This window comes from Mobula birostris, chromosome 8, assembly GCF_030028105.1.
Source record: "Mobula birostris isolate sMobBir1 chromosome 8, sMobBir1.hap1, whole genome shotgun sequence".
NCBI lineage: Eukaryota > Metazoa > Chordata > Chondrichthyes > Myliobatiformes > Myliobatidae > Mobula > Mobula birostris.
In genome coordinates, this window is record NC_092377.1 from 136,017,803 (window position 1) to 136,040,069 (window position 22,267).

The following is a 22,267-nucleotide window of genomic DNA, read 5'->3' on the forward strand; positions in this document are numbered from 1 at the left end:
GTAATCCTAAAAGGTAGGTGTTGCCAACAGTTTTGGAAAATTCAAATCACCTTCTATTCCTCAAGCAACATGACTAAAGGCTCATCCTATCAGAATCAGAACCATGCATTCGTATAACACTACAGCACAGAAACAGGCCCTTCAGCCATCTAGTCCGTGCTGAACCATTAATTTGCTCAGTCCCAGCGACCTGCACCCAGACCACTAGAGTCACAGGACACTACAGCACAGAAGCAGACAGGTTTAATATGACTGGTTGTCATTTTGCAGCAGCAGTACATTGCAGTACTTCCCAGTTGTGAAAATGATCCCCTCAGGAAAGTGCGGTCAGCCACGTACCTTTCCGGGTACTCCAGTTTCAGCCAGTTCAAAACCTGGGCCTCTGTACACCACCCCCCCAACCCCCCGCAACTAGACCCTTGACTTCCTGTGTTGTGGATGGTGTAGAAGACCGGCAAAGAATTCAGCGCAATATTGATCAGTTGCTGATATGAGCTGAGAAGTGGCAGATGAAGTTTAATGCAAATAAATGAGATGTTGCACCTCAGTAGGGCAAAAGCAAGGAGACAGTACTAGGGCAAGACCCTTATCAGTTTTGCTGAGCAGAGAGATCTTGGGGTCCAAGTTCACAGCTCCTTGAAAGTGGCTACACAGGTCGATAAGGTGGTCAAGAAGGCTTATGGAATGCTTGTTTTTATTAGTCGAGGCATTGAGTTTGAAACTCAAGAGGTTATGTTGCAACTTTATAAAACTCTGGTTAGGCCACAGCTGGAGTACTGCATACAGTTCTGGTCAGCCCCACTATAGGAAGGACATTGGGGCTTTAGAGAGGGTGCAGAAGAGGTTTGCCAGGGCATGTGCTATCCTGAGAGGCTGGATAAACTTGGTTTGTTTTTCCTGCAGCGCCGGAGGCCGAGGGGAGATCTGATAGAGGTTTCTAAGATGAGGCATGGATGGAGCAGACAGGGAGTGTCTGTTTCCCAGGGTTGAAATGTCTAACACCAGAGGGCATGCATTGAAGGTGAGAGGGGGTAGGTTCAAGGGGGACGTGAGGGGTAAGCTTTTTACTCAGAGTGATGGATGCCTGGAATGCACTGACTGGTATACTGGTACAGGCAAATACATTGAGATGTTTGGATAGGCACATGGGTGTAAGGAAGATGGAGGGATAAGGACATTGTGTAGGTAGAAGGAGGTCGTATTCGGATGCTTTTGATTTGCTTTTCAGCTGGCTCAGCACATCATAGTGGACCAAATGGCCTGGTGCCGTGCTGCATTGATCTATGTCCTATGTCCTATGTTTGTCATTGGGAGACCACAGTCAGTGCGGATTGGAAATTACCTCTCCTCCTCGCAGACAATCAACACTGGCTCTCCTCAAGGATGAGTGCTTAGCCCACTGCTCTACTCTGTCTACGTCCAAGCGTGGGTGGCTAGGCACAGTACAAGCTCCTTCTATAAGTTCGCTGATGGTACCACTGTTATCGGCAGTATATCAGAGGGTGATAAGGAAGCATACAGGAGTGAGCGAGATTGGCTGGCTGAGTGGTGTCACAAAAACTACTTTGCACTCATTGTCAGTAAAACTAAGAGATTAAATGTGGACTTCAGGAAGGGGAAATCAAGGAAACACACAAGTCCTCATCAAGGGATCAGCAGTGGAAAGGGTGAGCAGTTTCAAGTTCCTGGATGTCAACATCTCTGAAGATCTATCCTGGTCCCAACGCATTCATACAATTATGAAGAAGGCACTTGAGTGGCTCTATTTTGTTGGGAGTCTAATGAGATTTGGTACCTCACCAAAGATTCTAGCGAACTTCTACAGATTATTACCTGAATGGTGGCCGATTAGGAAAAGGGGAGATGCAATGAGACCTGGGTGTCATTGTACACCAGTCATTGAAAGTGGGCATGCAGGTACAGCAGGCGGTGAAAAAGGCAAATGGTATGCTGGCATTTATAGCAAGAGGATTCGAGTACAGGAGCAGGGAGGTACTACTGCAGTTGTACAAGGCCTTGGTGAGGCCACACCTGGAGTATTGTTTGCAGTTTTGGTCCCCTAATCTGAGGAAGGACATTCTTGCCATAGAGGGAGTACAAAGAAGGTTCACCAGATTGATTCCTGGGATGGCAGGACTTTCATATGATGAAAGACTGGATTGGCTAGGCTTATACTGTCTGGAATTTAGAAGATTGAGGGGGGATCCTATTGAAATATATAAAATCCTAAAGGGATTGGACAGGCTAGATGCAGGATGATTGTTCCTGATGTTGGGAAGTCCAGAACGAGGGGTCACAGTTTGAGCATAAAGGGGAAGCCTTTTAGGACCAAGACTAGGAAAAACTTCTTCACACAGAGAGTGGTGAATCTGTGGAATTCTCTGCCACAGGAAACAGTTGAGGCCAGTTCATTGGCTATATTTAAGAGGGAGTTAGATATGGCCCTTGTTGCTAAAGGGATCAGCGGGTATGGAGAGAAGGCAGGTACAGGGTTCTGAGTTGGATGATCAGCCATGATCATACTGAATGGCAGTGCAGGCTCGAAGGGTCGAATGGCCTACTCCTGCACCTATTTTCTATGTTTCAATGTTTCTATGTACCGTGCAGAGAATTCTGACTGGTCGAATCGCTGTCTAGTATGGAGGTACCAATGTATGGAAATGGAAAATCTACAGAGGGTTGTAACCCCAGTCAGCTCCATCATGAGCACTAACCACCCCAGCACTGAGGACATCTTCAAAAGGCGATGCCTCAAAAAAATGCATCATTACGGACCCCCAATCACCCAGGACATGCCCTCTTCTCATGAGGAGGAGGTATATGATCCCAAAAGACACACACTCAGCTTTTTAGGAGCAGCTTCTTCCCTTCCACCATCAGATTTCTGAATGGACCATAAACCCATAAACACTAATTCATTTTTGTCTCTTTTTGTACTAATTATTCATTTTATATATCTGATTGTAACATAATTTTTTATGTATTGCTCTGTACTGCTACCACAAAATAACAAATTTCAAAACATACAGGATGTCAGTGATAATAAATCTAATTCTGGTTCTTTAAATTCTTTCCAAAATGACAGAAATAGTGACTGTAAACAGGCATGGTTGTTAAAATACTCTAATTTCTGGGACAGTGTAGAGAAGAGGGTTGGATAGGGCGGGTTCAAACACACATTAATGTAAACAGCCAATGCAATTTCAGAAAGACAGAAAGGAAATGCTGAATACCCTATGACATGGTGAAGGGGCTGTGATTGACAGTGTGCTTATCCAATCGGGTAAGAGGATATAGTTGGTATCCACAAAGGCAGCCTTGATTATTGCCCAGATGTGGGCTTTGCAGAGGATGGCGTTGAGTGTGGATAGGGCGGCTAGTTGAGGTGGTAGATGCAGGTTCAGCTGCAATGTTTAAGAGAAATTCGGATAAGTACACGGTTGGGAAGAGTACGTAGGGCTATGATGTGGGAGCTAGGCAAAAAACAGGTTGGCATGGACTAGATGGGCCAAAGGGCCTGTTTCTGTGCTGTAGCTTTCTCTCTTCACTGCCATGGCCTGGCATGCCAGATATTTCTTACATCTCTATAGATTTTACATGTTCTATTTTTGTTCATTTCCCTCTAACAGCCCTTCATCAATGGCTCATCACTACGGCGACTCTGGCCTCAGACGTTTAACCCTTGTTGTGTCCATCCTTCCGCTATCATCTTTGCAACTCTAAACTGACTTATTTCTTTCTCATTCTGACCCTCTATCTTTTCCCACAGACGCTGTCTGCGTTTTTATTCCAGACTTCCAGCATACCAGATTCATATCTTTATTCCCAGTCTCTGTCTCCTACCTGTCGATAAATACACAAACCATGCCAGGTATAGTACACCAAGCCCACGGTTTTTAACCTTGCACACTAACCTCTTTAGATGAGAATCTATCTAAGGTCTTCTGAAAATCCAAGAACACCACATCCACTGGTTCTCCTTTATCTATTCCGCCATCCTCAAAACCCCTGAAGATATCCATAAATCTGCATTGAGCTTACCCTTAGCTGCAATAGCCACTATGTAAGAGTTGACTGCAATAAATAAAGAATGCTTTGTTGATAACATTGCCTTAGTAAGATGAAACATCAAAGCATTACTGATCCTGCAGCCTCTTAACCATCCATAAGCCATTTTATGCTTTCTCAAATGGGCAAAGTACGAGTAACGTCAATCTGAAAGGTCCAAACTCGGCTCTTCACCAATCAAAAGATACAGCAAAACTGTTTGCCTCTTTGGTAAACCACAGTCCATAACAAACTTGAAGTCTGCATAGTTGTTTAAATCCCCTCCGCGGACACACAAAATAGAAAAGAATTCCAAAAACAAGAGTTGATGCAATTGTAATAGTCTTTCCTTTGATCTTTTCTCTATTTCGGGAACAGCAAAGACAGCCATATTTATCAAGCATTTCAAGCAAAATTAAATATCCAGCACTGTATCACTTTATTTGTTTCGCAACCTCTCATTAGTATTTTTTTCTGTGAAGACTTTTTCCACAGATGCCTCACCTGCTGTGCTAAAATCCACAATGTGTCTGAATAACCACATGGTAGACACAAAACCCCTTCTCTTTCTAATGTTTGTACATCTTTCATCGATTTATTTGTTCATAAGGTGTGGACTTCCCTAGCTGCCTGGTCGCCCTACCTAGACCAAGAGAAAGCCTCTGAGAGAGGATCACACATCAGCACGATGGCTGTGCTCTCCTTAACAGGCTTTGGGGAGGGGAATTCAGAATTGGATACAACCACTCTGCAGACATTTGTAGTGAAGTACAAATTAACAGATGGGAAATCTCTAGTCAGGCGAAGCTGTCTTCTTTCCTCCATCCTGGTTGTGTGAGCTGTTGAATCTTTGGCCAAATCCATCAGGAAGGACACTGGCACACGAGGAGTGATGATTACTGGCAGTGCAGGTGCTCAAGGCAAATTGTCCTTGCATGTGGGGAATGTTGTTTTCTGCTCAGACCCACAGACATTCTTCAGGTTCATCAGCATCTGCAACCAGCTTGAACAAGCATTGGGAGCCAGAGTCAAATCGCGGCAAGAGTGAGGCCATGTGCTCCGTCAGATGGGTCCCTTCGCCATTAGGTATCGTACCTGAAAGCGCTGGGAATCTGGTTCGGAGGAAATGGGGAGTGCAGCAGGAAATGGCTGCAGCAAGTCACCAAGATGAAGCAGGAATTGGTAACATTGCAAGGGAAACATCATTCCCTTGCAATGGTCAGCAAGAGAACAGATCAGAACTTTATAGTCATTGCTCAAGACAAGATTGTGGTGCTATTCCAGCCCACGTAAAACGAATATTTACAATGCATGCTGTGCGGCTTAAGACAAAAAAGAATTCCATTTTTATATGCAACAAGTGACTTCATAATAAGTGAGTCCATAACACTCAAAGGCCATTGGCAAGCCGGGGTTATTCAGCTGTACAAGAGACCTCGAGAAGAAGATGTTTTTCAGTCTTACTGTCTTGGCTAAAATGTTTCTCTGTCTCCTACCAGGTGGCAGGAGATTGAGCGGACAGTGTCCTGGATGGGATGGGTCTTTAACAATGTTACGAAATTGCCGTAGGCTTCAAGAGTTGTAGATTGTCTCCAGGTCTGGTAGTTGAGTCCCAATGGTGTGCTGAGCCGTCCTAATCAACTGTTGGAGTGCTTTGTGATCTGTCTTGCTGCAAGAGTTGTGCTTGGTGTTGCTGTACCTGGCACATTTGATGCCTATACTCTCCCATGGCAATCAGCTGACCCACCTTCTGTTTCATCGGGAGATCTCGTCTGGATTGCATCCGTCGGGACGAGATGTACAAACCTCCAGAGAAACAGAAGAAAACATATCCAAGCGTACCGTATCCTGATAGCCGTTTTTTCCTGTGGCTGCATCCAGCTGTCTGCAGAGCCTGAGATCATAAATGTCGAAATTCTACCCACCTCTGGTGTTACAAAGGATGGGCTTGACCTTGCTGCCATGGAAAGTTCCATCCAAGGCACCTTGCCACACCACCAGTCACCCCTAGGAAAAGTTCAGTTGGAAAACACCTATGACCACAAGTCAATAAGGCAGCAAAGTCCTGGAGCTCTGCAGGGAAAGGATCCTGTAGGATAGTGCTAGGAAGAGACTGCATGTCCTTTGGCAGAATGGCTCATCACCAGAACTCTTAAGCAAGCACCAAGACCAGACTTAGCTAGTGATGAGAAAGAGTCCTTTCCATCTGATCCTTCATCAACAGCTGGAGTCTTAGTCCCAACATAGGCTTTCCTCAAAATAGCTGTGGTGTGGATGGGATAGTTATCCATATCCCGAGGACTGTGCATTTCTCCTTTCATCAAGGAGGAGGTCCAGGAGCCTGAACACCCTCATTCAATGTTTTAGGAACAGCTTCTTCTTCTCTGCCATCAGATTTCTGAGTGGTCCATGAATCTTTCAAGAATACCTTGCCATTTCTCTTTTGCACACTCTACCTATCTATCTACTTTATAACTTTTTATGTCTTGTTTCGTGGCACATATCAGCAATAATGAACCTGATTCTGATTCGCCAAGGAGGTTCGGAATGGGATGCAGTTATCCTTGATGTAGCTCATTACAGCGCTCTGCTCCTGGAAGATTAGCAATTCACTGGAAAATGATGCAAGGAAGTCTGCAAGAGAACGTGTGCGTGCGTGCGTCCGTGATGATGTCTTTTTCATGGCTTTTTACAAGGCACGGAGAGAGAGAGGGACTGTGTGGTGCACCACTCCTCACACAGACATTTCCGCAGTATTTTTCCCTTTATTTTACGAGGTCGAGTTGCGATCTCAACACTCAACCCGGCACGGATGGAAAGCGTACTCAGGAGCGGCGCGGACCCCGGGTCCGGTGCCGATGTCATGGCCCACCTGCAAGAGAACATTCTAGAGAATGAAAGCTTGGTCTGCTCAGTCTCTCCTCATACAGCAAACCCCAGGATCCCACTGTTAATGCACAGAGGTAAAAAGTTGGGTGGTATGATAAAAGCTTGCTTCTATAGTTCAGACTGGAAAGGAGTGGCCTGCTGTACACGTGAAATCACAGACCTAGAACTAATTTCACCACGAGTGTCATATAAAGCTGAAATTGTTTTACTCACCCCTTGAGGAAGCTGAATCCATGAGCACACACCAAGATGTTTCCATGAGAGTCCACTTTCAGAAGGTTCCCATACAGTGTATCAAACACAAGGCCTCTGCAAATTATGGTTGAAAAGTGAGTTTCCATCTCAGAAATACAAAATCTACAGACAAAAGCCAGCAATTCATTTATGCCATAGACAATTTCAACAAATAACAAATATAGAGCTCACCTTTTACCCTTACAGCATCCACATCCAGCTTGTCATCCTTCATCATTCTCCCACACTAGCTACATCTTTTCCTCCCCACTCCTCACCACCTTCTGCAGGGACACTCCCTTCAGAGCTTCCTGATCTGCTCATCCCTTCCCACCCACCCCTCCCTGACCCTGGCACTCTCCCCTGTAACCATGAGAGTTGCCAGTCACCACCATCCAGGGACCTGAACAGCCCTTCTGGGTGAAGCAAAGAATCACGTACCCCTCCTCCAAACCACATCTACTGCACTTAAAGCTCCCAAGGTGATCTCCTCTACACCCGTAACACCAAGACGCAGGAAAGGCAACTGATTCGGACGATGCTTTCACCCTGCCTGTAATGCCATCCTGAGCTCTCAGTTGTGTGCCATCTTAATTCCTCATACCATTCCCCCACTGACCTGCACACCCTCAGCCTCCTCCACTGCCAGGGGCGGCTCAATACGAATTTCAAGCACAACACTTCATATTCTACCTAGGTAGTCTACAAACCCAACTGCAAGAACATTGAGCCTTCCAGTTTTCAGTAATGCTCCCCCTTTGGCAGGTTGCTTCCCCCTTTTTCTGCCTCGCCTTCTTCTTCTGATCCTCCCCTGGTTCTTCCATTTCTGTCCCCTTTCCCTCCAAGCTCCTCTCAGCCCCCGATCAGCCATCTTCGTCCCCCTCACAGTCCTGGTCCCATCCATGTTACACCCAACAATTCACCAACCACAACCCTCACCCACCCACAGTCTGGATGTAGTCCCAAATTAATGATATGAACATCAAATTTTCCACTCTCATCTATCTCTTCCCATGCACCCATGCAACACCCCCTTTTCTCTCTCTCCTTTCGATCCTCCCCTGAACCCCCCATTTTGTCCTCTTCCCCGTGCTTTCAGACTTCCCCCCACCCATTTCTGTCCCTCCCTCCCAGTTTCATTCACCTATTGCCCACATATTTCACCCTCCACTCTGCCCCTCACACCCCCACCTGGTACGGGTTCTTTCCACCTTTCACTGCTCCCTAATGGCTCCCATTAACACCTCCCTTATTTATCCGATTCTAGCTCACGTTCTGGCTTTGCATTCAGCCTTATCACCCTCCAGCAGCTGTCTCCAACCTCACCTTCTTCAGCTCCCTCCTGCTTCCTCTCCCTATCTCTCTTGATTTGCCTGTCATCCTTTACACTCCCCCCCACAAACTGATCCTTCCCCCCTCCATTCACTGTCAGTCCTTTAATTACCACTCAGTCTCACTGCTCCTCCCCTTCTCTTCACATTAGCTCTTTCCTCTCTCTGATCTCAGTCCTGATGCAGGGTATCGACCTAAAATCTCGACAATTCCTTTTCCTCCACAGAAGCTGCTTGACCCACTGCGTTTATCCAGCAGGTTGTTTGTTGCTCCAGATTCCAGCCTCTGCAGTCTCTTATGTCATCAAAGATTCCAAATTGTCACATTCACACCCTGTATCAGGAACCCCCATGTGTTTTGTGCCTATGCAATACATTGCAGACAAACCGTATAAGCCATAGCAGGTACGCCTGACAGAGTTATGAAAAGACTCTGTGTTTGCAGTATTTGTGAGGGAGGAATGGGGCTTGTTGTTGCTTGAAATAAATCAGAGTGCGAATCTGAATCCAATCGCCCATGAATAGCACCTCACAAACCCATGATCTCTATTAACAAGGGGAGCAGGCACATGGGAACACAGCCATCTATACATTCCCATCCAAGCTGCTCACCATCCTGACTTGGAAATATATTGCCAGGCCCTTCGTTGTTGCTGGGTCTAAATCGTAGAATTCCCTGCCCAGCAGCGTGGCAGGCAGTCCTGTACCAGTTTCAACCCGCTTTCCCGTGGGCAATAATGGAGAGACAATAAATGATCAGGTCCCAAACTGAATGTGTCAGACATGCACGCTGCATAGCCCTATCCACTTGAAACACTATAGAAACACCAGTGCTATCAGAACCTGACATTAGCCCATTGGCCCACAATGACGCTGTTACACCTCTCCTCCCTTATTTACTGGGGAAGGGGGGAGAAGTGTGATTTCCCTATTTACTAGTTTTCAGTAAGCAATCTCTATTTAACAAAAACTGCCTTTGCAAAACAGCTGTACAAACTATTCAAATTCCAGACATATCCTTCTACATCAACAATTATTACTGGTGGTCAAACACCATATTTTGCCATGTTACTACATAATACACCAGGAAGCACATCTGAGAGGTTTGACATGAAACATGGATGAACTCTTTAAATATTATTTCCATATTTTCCCTAATGTATGACAAGGATTGGCACATCTCCGGTTTGATGCAGAAAGTGGTTCATCCGGTGAACTCAACTGGACCTTCTTTTAATCATTGATAATCCGATAGTTGGTTTTAAAGACAATCTAAGTGACAAGGTCATTGAACTCGACCTATTACTCAAAAAGAATTGCTCAAGCTTTGTAGCATTTGTATAAAGTTCTTAATGTGCACTCAGGCCACTGTTTACATATTATACATTAAGAGATAAAGGAAGAGTTCATCCTGGACATGGGTACGTTACTGAGGTCACTTCTGGTTAGCCAAACATAGATGTATGAACAGTCATGATTTGACCTACATACTCAATGAAGGGTATCTTCTGAATATGCTCATGATACAAAAATGGACAGGTTAGCACGTTCCGAGAACACAAGCAGCCTGCAAAGGGATATGCACTCAGTGGCCGCTTTACTGGGTACAGGAGAGGAACTCGATGTGGTTTTCTGCTGCTCCAGCCCATCCAATTCAAGGTTCAACATCTTGTGCAATCAGAGTTGCTCTTCTGTACACCGCTGTTATAATGCGTGGTTCTTTGAGTTACTGTTGCCTTCCTGTCAGCTTGAAACAGTCTGGTCATTCTCCTCTGACCTGTCATTAACAATGCATTTTCACCCACATAATTGCTGCTCACTGATCTTTTTTAAATTTTTGTACCATTCTCTCTGTAAACTCTAGAGAATCTTATGCATGAAAATTCCAGGAGATCATAAGTTTCTGAGATGGTCAAATCACCCCTTCTGGCACCATCATTCCACAGTCAAAGTCACTTAGATCACACTTCATCCCCATTCTCACGTTTAATCTGAACAACAACTGAACCCCTTGCAAACAAGAGAAAATCTGCAGACACTGGAAATCCAAGTAACACACACAAAATGCTGGAGGAACTCAGCAGGCCAGGCAGCGCCTATGGAAAAGAGTAAACAGTCAATGTCTCGGCCCGAAACGTTGACTGTACTCTTTTCCATAGGTACTGCCTGGCCTGCTGAGTTCCTCCAGCATTTTGTGTGTGTTGAACTGAACCGCTTGACCATGTCTGCATGCTTTTATGCATTGAATTGCTGCCACATGATTGGCTGGTTAGACAATTGCATTAACAAGCAGGTGTACAGGTGTACCTGTTAAAAGGCCACTGAGTGTAGGTAGGTTGTAGACTGAGTGTAGAGGTGGGCAATGAAAACTATTCCTTACAAACAGTGAGACTTCAGAATGTGTTGTACAAAGGGATCTGGGAACTTCTGGCATACAAAATACAAAATGTTAGTGTGCAGATACAAGTAATTAGGAAAACAAAAGGAATGTTGGCATTTATAACAAGGGGTGTGGAACATAAAAGTAAGGGCATTTTGATATAACTTTACCAGATGCTCTTCGAAGAGGACCACAACACTTTCATAGTTCAGAGGCTTGCATGCCTCAATGACCCAGAGCGCCATGTTGCCTGGAGTCAGGGCTTTATGCTTCAGCTCTTGGTAGGGTTGCCCATGCCAAACAGGCCAAGGAGTACAGGACAGACTAAGAGCAGCTCACTGGTGCTCCAGGTTCGGGGGTTCAGCTCAGGACTGGTAAAACAAAATTGTTATGGAAACAGCAGTAAAGAATCCTTCTACATCCGAGTGTGACAGTATTCCCGAGCCTCCACCCAGGATTTGCAAGACTGACAGTAGTGAAAGCCGAGAGGAAGCTACTGACATGATGAAGGAAGCCCCGAGCACCGCCAGAGACGGGGGAACCTTCACTGCTGCCCTCAACGCCCCTGGCATAACGGGCAGCAACTTTACCAGATATTGGTGAGGGCACCTATGCATCACTGTGTACAATGTGGTCTCTGTATTTGGGGGAGGATGAGCGTGTATTGCAGGCAGAGCAGAAAAGGTTGACTAGCTTGATTCCTGGACTGAGAAGAAAGAATCAGAAGCTGGGATCCATACATGTTGAAGCTTAGAAAAATGAAATGATCTTACTAAAGCATATAATATTCTGATGGAGGGTGATGCAGAAAGGTTGCTTTCCCTAGTGAAGGTTTCTAGAGCTAGGGAGAACTGCCCATTTAAGGCCAAGATGATGAGGAATTCCTCATTGCAGGGGTTTGTGAATCTTTAGAGTTATCTCTTCAAGAGAGCTCTGGAGATAGAATATCTCCAAGGTGGAGGCAAGGGGTACAGGGAGACGTCAGTAAAGTGGGATTGAGGCCAAGGTTGCGACTGAATGGTGGCGTAGACTCAAAGGACTGACAGACACACCTCTGCTGCTGTTCCATTATTTTCCAGCACTGGCTAATTGCTCAGCTGGATTGCACTGTCACATCATGAGTTATTCACGCACATCAATATATATATGCCCTGGAGCTTTCCTTGCTCCCAGCCCACATACCAACACACACACGCAGCCTTGGAAAATTGATCACAGACAGATACAAACAAAACATTTTGTCGAACGATGTTAAAGAGGTCATTGTGACTTTAACTGTGACGGATCGCCAAGTATAGCTTTCGACTTTCATTTTACTGCCTACCTTTTGCCTGCATTCTTCTTTTTCAACCTCTCATCTGATTCTACTTTCAATCAATATAATGCCTTAAATAAGCCACTCTATACTACCATAGTTAAGTTTTAAGAACTTCTTCTAACTGCCCTTCTTTAATATTAATCCTGAATGGATCAACCAAAATCACAATTAATACAAACGTTTTCATTCAGAACCCTCTTAAAACATTACAATAATGAATAAACACTTCTCGGGCTTTGATTTTAACTGGCGTTTTGATGACAAACTCTGCCATCTTCAACAGGGATGATGCCTAGGCATGTCTATTCTGGTGGTATTTATACCCCGCCGTCCATCCCTCCTGATTATTTAGTCCTCATCCAATTTGGTTTCTGCTATCCCACCTAGTTTGCAATTGAATTACAGTTCTTACTTAGAGTGAGAACTTTGTCTTTGTTAAAAATCTTTTCCTCTAGTTTTTCTAGGAATTTGATTGTAAGCAAGGAGGGGCAGTGGAAACTTGATTGGATGAGGACTAGCCAATCAGGAGGGATGGATAATGGGGATATAAATACCATCGGACTAGACATGCCCATGCATCACCCCGATGAAGATGGCAGAGTTTGTCATCAAAATGCCAGTTAAAATCAATACCTGTACCTGGTTGGGAGCCCAAGAAGAGTTTATTCATCATGTACACCAAGAAAGCACTGGATCCTTCTTCACATTACAATAATTTTGAAAACCTCATTCATTTTTATGTGGGCAATTCCATCACAAATGATTACTGTTCATTGACTCAGTCATACTCAATATATGATTGTGTATTTCCAGGTGAACAAACATGATGCATAAATAAGATGAGAGTTTATCACGTGCAAATGTTGTGGGAGGCTATTGTGATGACTCTGTTCTCTTGTTTTCTCTCTCTCTCTTTAAATAGTACCCATCCAAATTCCTATGGTTCATGTAATATTTGTTCATCTAAGTTTATAAGATATAATATGAGTCTATCAATAATTCGGAGACAATTTCTGCTGAATACCTACAGTAAACTCCAATATATTAAGAATGATGAGTAGTTTCATTAAGTTAACAGCCGTTACATTGTAGTAGTTGCTGCAGTCAACATGAATTGATGCAACCAATTAGAAACATTATGTAGCAAACAAAATGCTGGAGGAACCCAGCGAATCAACAGAATCTGTGGAAGAAAAGAAATTGTTGACACTTAATATTAGTGCATTGTCTTGTACTACGTGGTAGTCAAAATGGCATTAACTGAAGCCACAAATTAAACAAACAAATTACAATTAATCGCAAACAACAGGAATTCTGCAGATGCTGGAAATTCAAGCAACACACATCAAAGTTGTTGGTGAACGCAGCAGGCCAGGCAGCATCTGTAGGAAGAGGTGAAGTCAGTGTTTCAGGCCGAGACCCTTCGTCAGGACTAACTGAAGGAAGAGTGAGTGAGGGATTCGAAAGTTGGAGGGGGAGATCCAAAATGATAGGAGAAGACAGGAGGGGGAGGGATAGAGCCAAGAGCTGGACAGGTGATAGGCAAAAGGGATACGAGAGGATCATGGGACAGGAGGTCCGGGAAGAAAGACAAGGAGGGGGGCGGGGACCCAGAGGATGGGCAAGGGGTATATTCAGAGGGACAGAGGGAGAAAAAGGAGAGTGAGAGAAAGAATGTGTGTATAAAAATAAGTAACAAATGGGGTATGAGGGGGAGGTGGGGCCTTAGCGGAAGTTAGAGAAGTCGATGTTCATGCCATCAGGTTGGAGACTACCCAGACGGAATATAATGTGTTGTTCCTCCGACCTGAGTGTGGCTTCATCTTTACAGTAGAGGAGGCCGTGGATAGACATGTCAGAATGGGAATGGGATGTGGAATTAAAATATGTGGCCACTGGGAGATCCTGCTTTCTCTGGCGGACAGAGCGTAGATGTTCAGCAAAGCAGTCTCTCAGTCTGCGTCGGGTCTCACCAATTATAAAAGGCCACATCGGGAGCACCGGACGCAGTATATCACCCCAGTCGACTCACAGGTGAAGTGTTGCCTCACCTGGAAGGACTGTTTGGGGCCCTGAATGGTGGTAAGGGAGGAAGTGTAAGGGCATGTGTAGCACTTGTTCCGCTTACACGGATAAGTGCCAGGAGGGAGATCAGTGGGGAGGGATGGGGGGGACGAGTGGACAAGGGAGTCGCGTAGGGAGCAATCCCTGCGGAATGCAGAGAGAGGGGGGAGGGAAAGATGTGCTTAGTGGTGGGATCCCGTTGGAGGTGGCGGAAGATACGGAGAATAATATGTTGGACCCGGAGGCTGGTGGGGTGGTAGGTGAGGACCGGGGAACCCTATTCCTAGTGGGGTGGTGGGAGGATGGAGTGAGAGCAGATGTACGTGAAATCGGGGAGATGCGTTTAAGAGCAGAGTTGATAGTGGAGGAAGGGAAGCCCTTTTCTTTAAAAAAGGAAGACATCTCCCTCGTCCTAGAATGAGAAGCCTCATCCTGAGAGCAGATGCGGCAGAAATGGAGGAATTGCGAGAAGGGGATGGCGTTTTTGCAAGAGACAGGGTGAGAAGAGGAATAGTCCAGATAGCTGTGAGAGTCAGTGGGCTTATAGTAGACATCAGTGGATAAGCTGTCTCCAGAGACAAAAAGATCTAGAAAGGGGAGGGAGGTGTCGGAAATGGACCAGGTAAACTTGAGGGCAGGGTGAAAGTTGGAGGCAAAGTTAATAAAGTCAACGAGTTCTGCATGCGTGCAGGAAGCAGCGCCAACGCAGTCGTCGATGTAGTGAAGGAAAAGTCGGGGACAGATACCAGAATAGGCACGGAACATAGATTGTTCCACAAACCCAACAAAAAGGCAGGCATAGCTAGGACCCATACCCGTGCCATAGCTACACCTTTAGTTTGGAGGAAGTGGGAGAAGCCAAAGGAGAAATTATTAAGAGTAAGGACTAATTCCGCTAGACGGAGCAGAGTGGTGGTAGAGGGGTACTGATTAGGTCTGGAATCCAAAAAGAAGCGGAGAGCTTTGAGACCTTCCTGATGGGGGATGGAAGTATATAGGGACTGGACATCCGTGGTGAAAATAAAGCAGTGGGGGCCAGGGAACTTAAAATCATCGAAAAGTTTAAGAGCGTGAGAAGTGTCACGAACATAGGTAGGAAGGGATTGAACAAGGGGGGATAAAACCATGTCGAGGTATGCAGAAACGAGTTCGGTGGGGCAGGAGCAAGCTGAGACAATAGGTCGGCCAGGACAGGCAGGTTTGTGGATCTTGGGTAAGAGGTAGAAACGGGAAGTGCGAGGTGTGGGGACTATAAGGTTGGTAGCAGTGGATGGGAGATCCCCTGAGCGGATAAAGTCGGTATGGTGTGGGAGACAGTGGCCTGGTGCTCCTTAGTGGGGTCACGATCGAGGGGTAAATAAGAGGAGGTATCCGCGAGTTGTCGCTGTGCCTCGGCAAGGTAGAGGTCAGTACGCCAGACTACAACAGCACCCCCCTTATCGGTGGGTTTAATAATAAGGTTAGGATTAGTGCGGAGGGAGTGGAGAGCAGAGCGTTCGGAAGGAGTGAGGTTGGAATGGGGACAAGGTGCAGTGAAGTCGATACGGTTGATGTCCCGTCGGCAGTTAGCGATAAAGAGATCCAGAGCAGGCAGAAGACCAGAGCGGGGTGTCCATGAAGAGGAGGAGGGTTGAAGACGGGAGAAGGGGTCATCGGAGAGGGTGGAAGAGTCCTTGCCGAAGAAGTAGGCTCGGAGACGGAGAAAATTAATGGAAAAGAAAGTAATATTGAATGCTGTAGAATAATAAAAAATGTCAGCTTGATGTTAAGCAAGGATAGGCACAAAGGTTTTAACTATCCGTTCAGCTGGGTGGTTCTTTGTATCATCCCATTCACAAAGGGATATTGTGTACTTATTGGACAGCTATAAACCAAGAAAAACTGAGCATTCTCCAGGCAGAACACACTGGTAAGCTGCATCCTCCAAGATGCCATTAGTTACACGTTGTTGAAAATACCTAGCAAAAGGCGAGGGCAACATGCAGACTGGTGAAATACCACAGGCAGAACTTCTTATGAGGTGACTCCGCTCTTGGAATGCATACTCCTGTAAGCGTCCTGTTTGTTCTTAGAGTCACTGGACTTCTATTCACAATCTCTCCCCAATCTCCATCATCCTCTTTCACTCATTGTTTCCCCTTTTCGACTTCCTCTGCTTTCTGTTCCCTCTTCAACGATCCCTGCAGCTCTCACACTCCTGATGTGAGGACTGCAGAGATCATTGAAGAGGGAATAACAAGCAAATGAAACCCATGTTCATACTCCGGACATTTTGTTAGAAAAGAAACAAAATATCCCAAGGAACCTAACTGGAATGCGACTAAGCAAAATGAAAAACTTTCTGACATTGGGGAATAAGAACAGGGGCCTGAAGACCAATTCTCAACAATGGAGAAACAACTTCTTCCCCTCCACCATCAAATTTCTCAATGGTCCTTGAACCCATGAATGCTGCCTTTTTATTCCATAGTTTTTTCATTATTTATTTATTTTTGTAATTTCTAGTTACGTCTTTGCACCGTACTGTGGCCACAAAAACGTTTCAAGTCATATATGACAGTAATAATAAACCTGATTTATATTCCTTTTTTAATCAAAGAGTCATTCTTAAAAAGGAGCTCTGCCTTAACATTTCCTTACTGATAGAAAGCCACTTTACCCAAAAGAAGTATTTGAGAAAAAGAACTTCATGTACCTTGGCTGGGGTTGTTCACTGTCTTTACTTCAACACATGCGATGATTTCAGATGAAGTTCAAAATGACCTTCCATCTATCATATTTGCACTTTTCATCATTTTAGTGTATTTTTCAGTCAAGTTAGCCACATTTCTCTAAAAATCACATGTAATCACATCTGTGGTGTTGGATGAATAAGACACTCTTTTATTTACAATTGGGCTGCAAGATATGTCCGTCTACCTGATTGCTATCGTCCAAGGACGAAAATTGAGTGCGGACTTTCAATGTGTATCTGTTATTCTAAATCTTTCACCTCATCCAGCCTTGTCAATGGAGGACCAATCACTATTTGGCTATCATTCTCCTTAGCAGTGTGCCTGAGGGGCAAGATTCTCACAGAGAGGGTGGTGTGTACATGGAACAAGCTGTCAGAGGAAGAGGTAGAAGTAGGTACAATGAGAACATTTAAAAGATATTTAGACAGGCTCATGGATGGGAAAGGCTTAGGCCAAATACTTACAAATGGGATTAAGACCAGGAAGACACCTTGGTCGGCAGGGACCAGTTGGACTGAAAGGCCTGTTTCTATGCTGCATCAATGACTTTATTTTCTCTCTCCAGAAAAAGTTTAGCTGTATTACCCAGCCTTACATTTCATCTTGTTTACAGGGACTTTCTTGTTTAAAGCTTTAAATATGAAACTTACAGAAATAAAAGTTCCCTTTAGCTACTCTATCTCAGACACCACAAACTGATCATGATGAGAGCAGAGTACCACCCAGCTTCCATAAGGAAGCCAGCAGATTACATGCTAAGTATCAGAGCATTTATGATATATCCCAGGTGCACAGCTTTACAAAGACTGGAAAACAGGAACTGCAAAGCAAAAAAAAACCTAAAAAACAGCATGTGCTATTAATCCTAATTAACAACAGAGAATATATTATATTGGTGAGACCCGATGCAGACTGGGAGATCGTTTCGCTGAACACCTACGCTCTGTCTGCCAGAGAAAGCAGGATCTCCCAGTGGCCACACATTTTAATTCCACGTCCCATTCCCATTCTGACATGTCTATCCACGGCCTCCTCTATTGTAAAGATGAAGCCACACTCAGGTCGGAGGAACAACACATTATATTCTGTCTGGGTAGCCTCCAACCTGATGGCACGAACACTGACTTCTCAAACTTCCACTAATGCCCCACCTCCCCCTCATACCCCATCCGTTATTTATTTATATACACACATTCTTTCTCTTTCTCTCCTTTTTCTCCCTCTGTCCCTCTGACTATACCCCTTGCCCATCCTCTGGGTTTTCCCCCCCTCTCCCTTTTCCTTCTCCCTGGGCCTCCTGTCCCATGATCCTCTCATATCCCTTTTGCCAATCACCTGTCCAGCTCTTGGCTCCATCCCTCCCCCTCCTGTCCTCTCCTATCATTTTGGATCTCCCCCTCCCACTTTCAAATCTCCTACTAGCTCTTCTTTCAGTTAGTCCTGACGAAGGGTCTCGGCCCGAAACGTCGACTGTGCCTCTTCCTAGAGATGCTGCCTGGCCTGCTGCATTCACCAGCAACTTTGATGTGTGTTGCTTGAATTTCCAGCATCTGCAGAATTCCTCGTGTTTGCGTAACAACAGAGAATGTTGGAAATACTCAGGTCAGGCAGAGAAATAGCAATAATGTTTCAATTAAATGGCTTTTCACCAACATCTCTCTCCATAATCACTCCAAATGCTCAGTTTTACCAACAATTTCTGTTTTTATTATGGATATCAAGAAATGAGTTTTACCTGGTGGGGAATGTTGGATCATATGTGTAGAGAAGCAATTCCTGGGGATATCCGATTGAGACCAAGTGATTTACCATCAGCTGAAAGGCCAGCTCTTCATACTCCGGAGATCTGTACACTGTAAAATCAAGAACATTTCAATGTCCTAACAGTATTATCAACTGCAGCTCGTTAGACATGATCTGCCTTACAACAACGCCAGGGAAAAGAAATCAAACTAGCTCAGGAAAGCTTTGTTTCATGTTATACTGCCTTAAATTTAAGGTGCTAGTTCTCACTGAAGATACGCTAAGTAATTATTTGATAAGTGTTTACTTAATCTTCCGTTTTGCCACATCAGGCAATCCTTCAAGGCCAAATATGATGTGCTCATTCCAGTTCTGTGTGATATGAGGTGGCCGATGTGGCTGAATGGATTGTTGTGGCCAATTTGGGACCCACAGGCTCTGGGTTTGAAGCGACAGACAGATGATATGTTTGGGATCATCTACATTCTTTCCAGTATTTTTGTACGGCTTCTCTGTGGTCCTGCAAAGATTCCAGCTCCTTCCCTATCTATGTTTACTTTATTGTCGCCAAACAATTGATACTAGAACGTACAATCATCACAGCGAGTCCAAGTGAGTCCAAGGACGGAAGATTGGTTTGTGTGATGTGCTGCGCTGTGTTCGCGATCTTCTGCAGCTTCTTTCAGTCTTGGACAGGACAACTTCCATACCAGGTTGTGATGCACCCTAGAAGAATGCTTTCTACGGTGCATCTATAAAAATTAGTGAGGGTTTTAGGGGACAGGCCAAATTTCTTTAGTTTTTTTAGGAAGTAAAGGTGCTGGTGGGCCTTCTTGGCAGTGGACTCTGCTTGGTTGGACCAAGTCAGGTCATTTGATATGTTCTGTGTTCTCTATCTTGACCAGCCATTGAGTCTGACTTTCAAATCTCTTACTAACTCTTCCTTCAGTTAGTCCTGACAAAGGGCCTTGGCCTGAAACGTCAACTGTACCTCTTCCTAGAGATGCTGCCTGGTCTGCTGCATTCACCAGCAACTTTGAGGTGTGTTGATTAACTATGAGCATGTCTTTCCTGCAGAGCAATGAACTGTTCTGCAGATACAAACATGGTTGTTGTTTAAACTGCTTTTGATAATTTTGTGCTCCTGTATTAACAAATTCTAGCTGGAATGAAGACCACTTCCTTTTCAGTACATTGCTACAATTCAATTTTATTTTGTAGGCAATATAGACAATAGAGCATACAACACAACAACAGAGGAACAGTTTCTCTCGCCCACTCAGCCTGTGCAGATTAGGATCCCGTTCTAAACTGATCCCATCTCTCTTCCCATGGGCTGTAGCTGTCTTTCCCCTGCTTATTTATACACAGTTTCTGTCTCTGTGCTCCTTAAACATTGCTATTGTACACTCATCTGAACCAGACAGGAGAAATCCCATAACAACTTTAATTAATGTCAGTAATTGGGACCTCACTGCTTTTCTGTCAGGGATTAAAACCAACCCCGGCCCTTCCAGCAGTGAAACATTAACACCAAAAAGGGGAAGTGGTTGAGACTAGCACATTAATGATATTTAAGACACTAGGGCAGGTATATGGATAAGAAAGGTTTAGAGGGATATAAGCCAAACTGTAGGCAAATGGAACTAGACTGGATGGTGTCATGGTTGGCATGGACCAGTTGGGCCAAAGACCCTGCTCCTGTTCTGTATGACTCTTTGTACCCCTCAAGCCAGACCCGCCATTCCATAATAAAGACAGAAAAAGCTGGAAAATTCAGTCAGGCAAGAGGAAGGAAAATAGTTAATGTTACAGGTCCAAGACTCTTCTTCAGAGTCAACTGTTTCTCCCTCCACAGGTACTGCCTGACCTGCTGAGTGTTTCCTGCATTTTCTGCATTTACTTCAGACCTCCAGCTTCATCAGTTTTTAAAAATTTTCAAACCACCATTCAATACCATGGCTGATTCCCAGTATAGTCCTCATTCCCACCCAATTCCCTCATCCCTTGACACCATGATCAGCCAAAATACCAGTGATTCCCAATGCTTTTCAAAGAATCCCACTTGTTAATACTCAGATGGATGTCCACCCTCCTATGAGTCAGAATCAGAATCTGCTTTAATATTTCTGCCATATGTTGTGAATTTTGTTGATTTGTGGCAGCAGTATGTTTCAATACATAATAATTTGAATAAACTATAAGAAAGAATATATAATAAAATTAAGTAAGTAAGCAGCATATAATAGAGCAAAAATTAGTGGCTAATTAGAGGATTGGGAAGATGTTAAAAATCAGCAGACGACAACTAAAAAAAAGTCATTAAGAAGGTAAAGATGGAATATGAAAGTAAGCTAGCCAATAATACTAAAGAAGATACCAAAAGTTTCTTCAGGTAGATAAAGTGTAAAAGAGAGGTGAGGGTAGATATCAGACCACTGGAAAACGATGCTGGGGAGGTAGTAATGGGAGACAAGGAAATGGCGGATGAACTGAATAAGTATTTTGCATCAGTCTTCACTGTGAAGGACACTAGCAGTGTGGTGGAAGTTCCAGGTGTCAGGAGTCATGAAGTGTATGAACTTACCATTACTAGAGAGAAGGTTCTTGGGAAACTGAAAGGTCTAAAGGTAGATAAGTCATCTGGACCAGACGGTGTACACCCCGGGGTTCTGAAAGAGGTGGCTGAAGAGACTGTGAAGGCATTAGTAATAATCTTTCAAGGATCACTAGATTCTGGAATGGTCCCGGAAGACTGGGAAATTGAAAATGTCACTCCACTCTTGAAGAAGGGAGAGAGGCAGAAAAAAGGAAATTATAGGCCAGTCAGTCTGACATCAGTGGTTGGAAAGATGTTGGAGTCAGTTACTAAGGATGAGGTCTCAAGGTACTTGGAGGCACATGATAAAATAGACTGTAGTCAGCATGGTTTCCTCAAGGGAAAATCTTGCCTGACAAATCTGTTGGAATTCTTTGAAGAAATAACAGGCAGGGTAGACAGAGGAGAATTGGTTGATGCCGTGTACTTGGATTTTCAGAAGGCCTTTGACAAGGTGCCACGCACAAGGCTGCTTAACAAGCTACGAGCCCATGGTATTTCAGGAAAGATCCTAGCATGGATAAAGCAGTGGCTGATTGGCAGAAGGCAAAGTGTGGGAATAAAGGGAGCCTTTTCTGGATGGCTGCTGGTGACTAGTGTGTTCCACAGGGTTCTCTGTTGGGACCGATTCTTTTTACCTTATATGCCAATGATCTGGATGATGGTGCTGATGGTGTTGTTGCAGAGTTTGCAGACCATACAAAGATAGGTGGAGGGGCAGGTAGTTTGAGGAAGTAGAGAGGCTATAGAAGGACTTACACAGATTTGGAGAATGGGCAAAGGATGTGCTGAAACTGGAGAGGGTTCAAAGGAGGTTCATGAAAATGATTCCAGGATTGAATGGCTTGTCATATGAAGAGTGTTTGACATCTCTGTGCCTCTATTCACCGGAATTCAGAAAAATGAGGGGTGACTTCATTGAAACCT

General features: G+C 44.6%; 1 protein-coding gene across 3 annotated transcripts in view; it reads right to left on the reverse strand.

The window, feature by feature from the left end:
- The window catches only part of LOC140201748 (cytosolic purine 5'-nucleotidase-like), a 122,896-nt gene that overhangs the window by 89,000 nt on the left and 11,629 nt on the right, over positions 1-22,267 (reverse strand). For all 3 annotated transcript variants that reach the window (XM_072266365.1, XM_072266364.1, XM_072266363.1), the window contains exons 3-4: positions 18,734-18,851; positions 7,150-7,245 (exon numbers count right to left, since the gene is read on the reverse strand). In XM_072266365.1, coding sequence (XP_072122466.1) covers positions 7,150-7,245; positions 18,734-18,851 — 214 coding nt within the window. The remainder of the gene's footprint in view (positions 1-7,149; positions 7,246-18,733; positions 18,852-22,267) is intronic.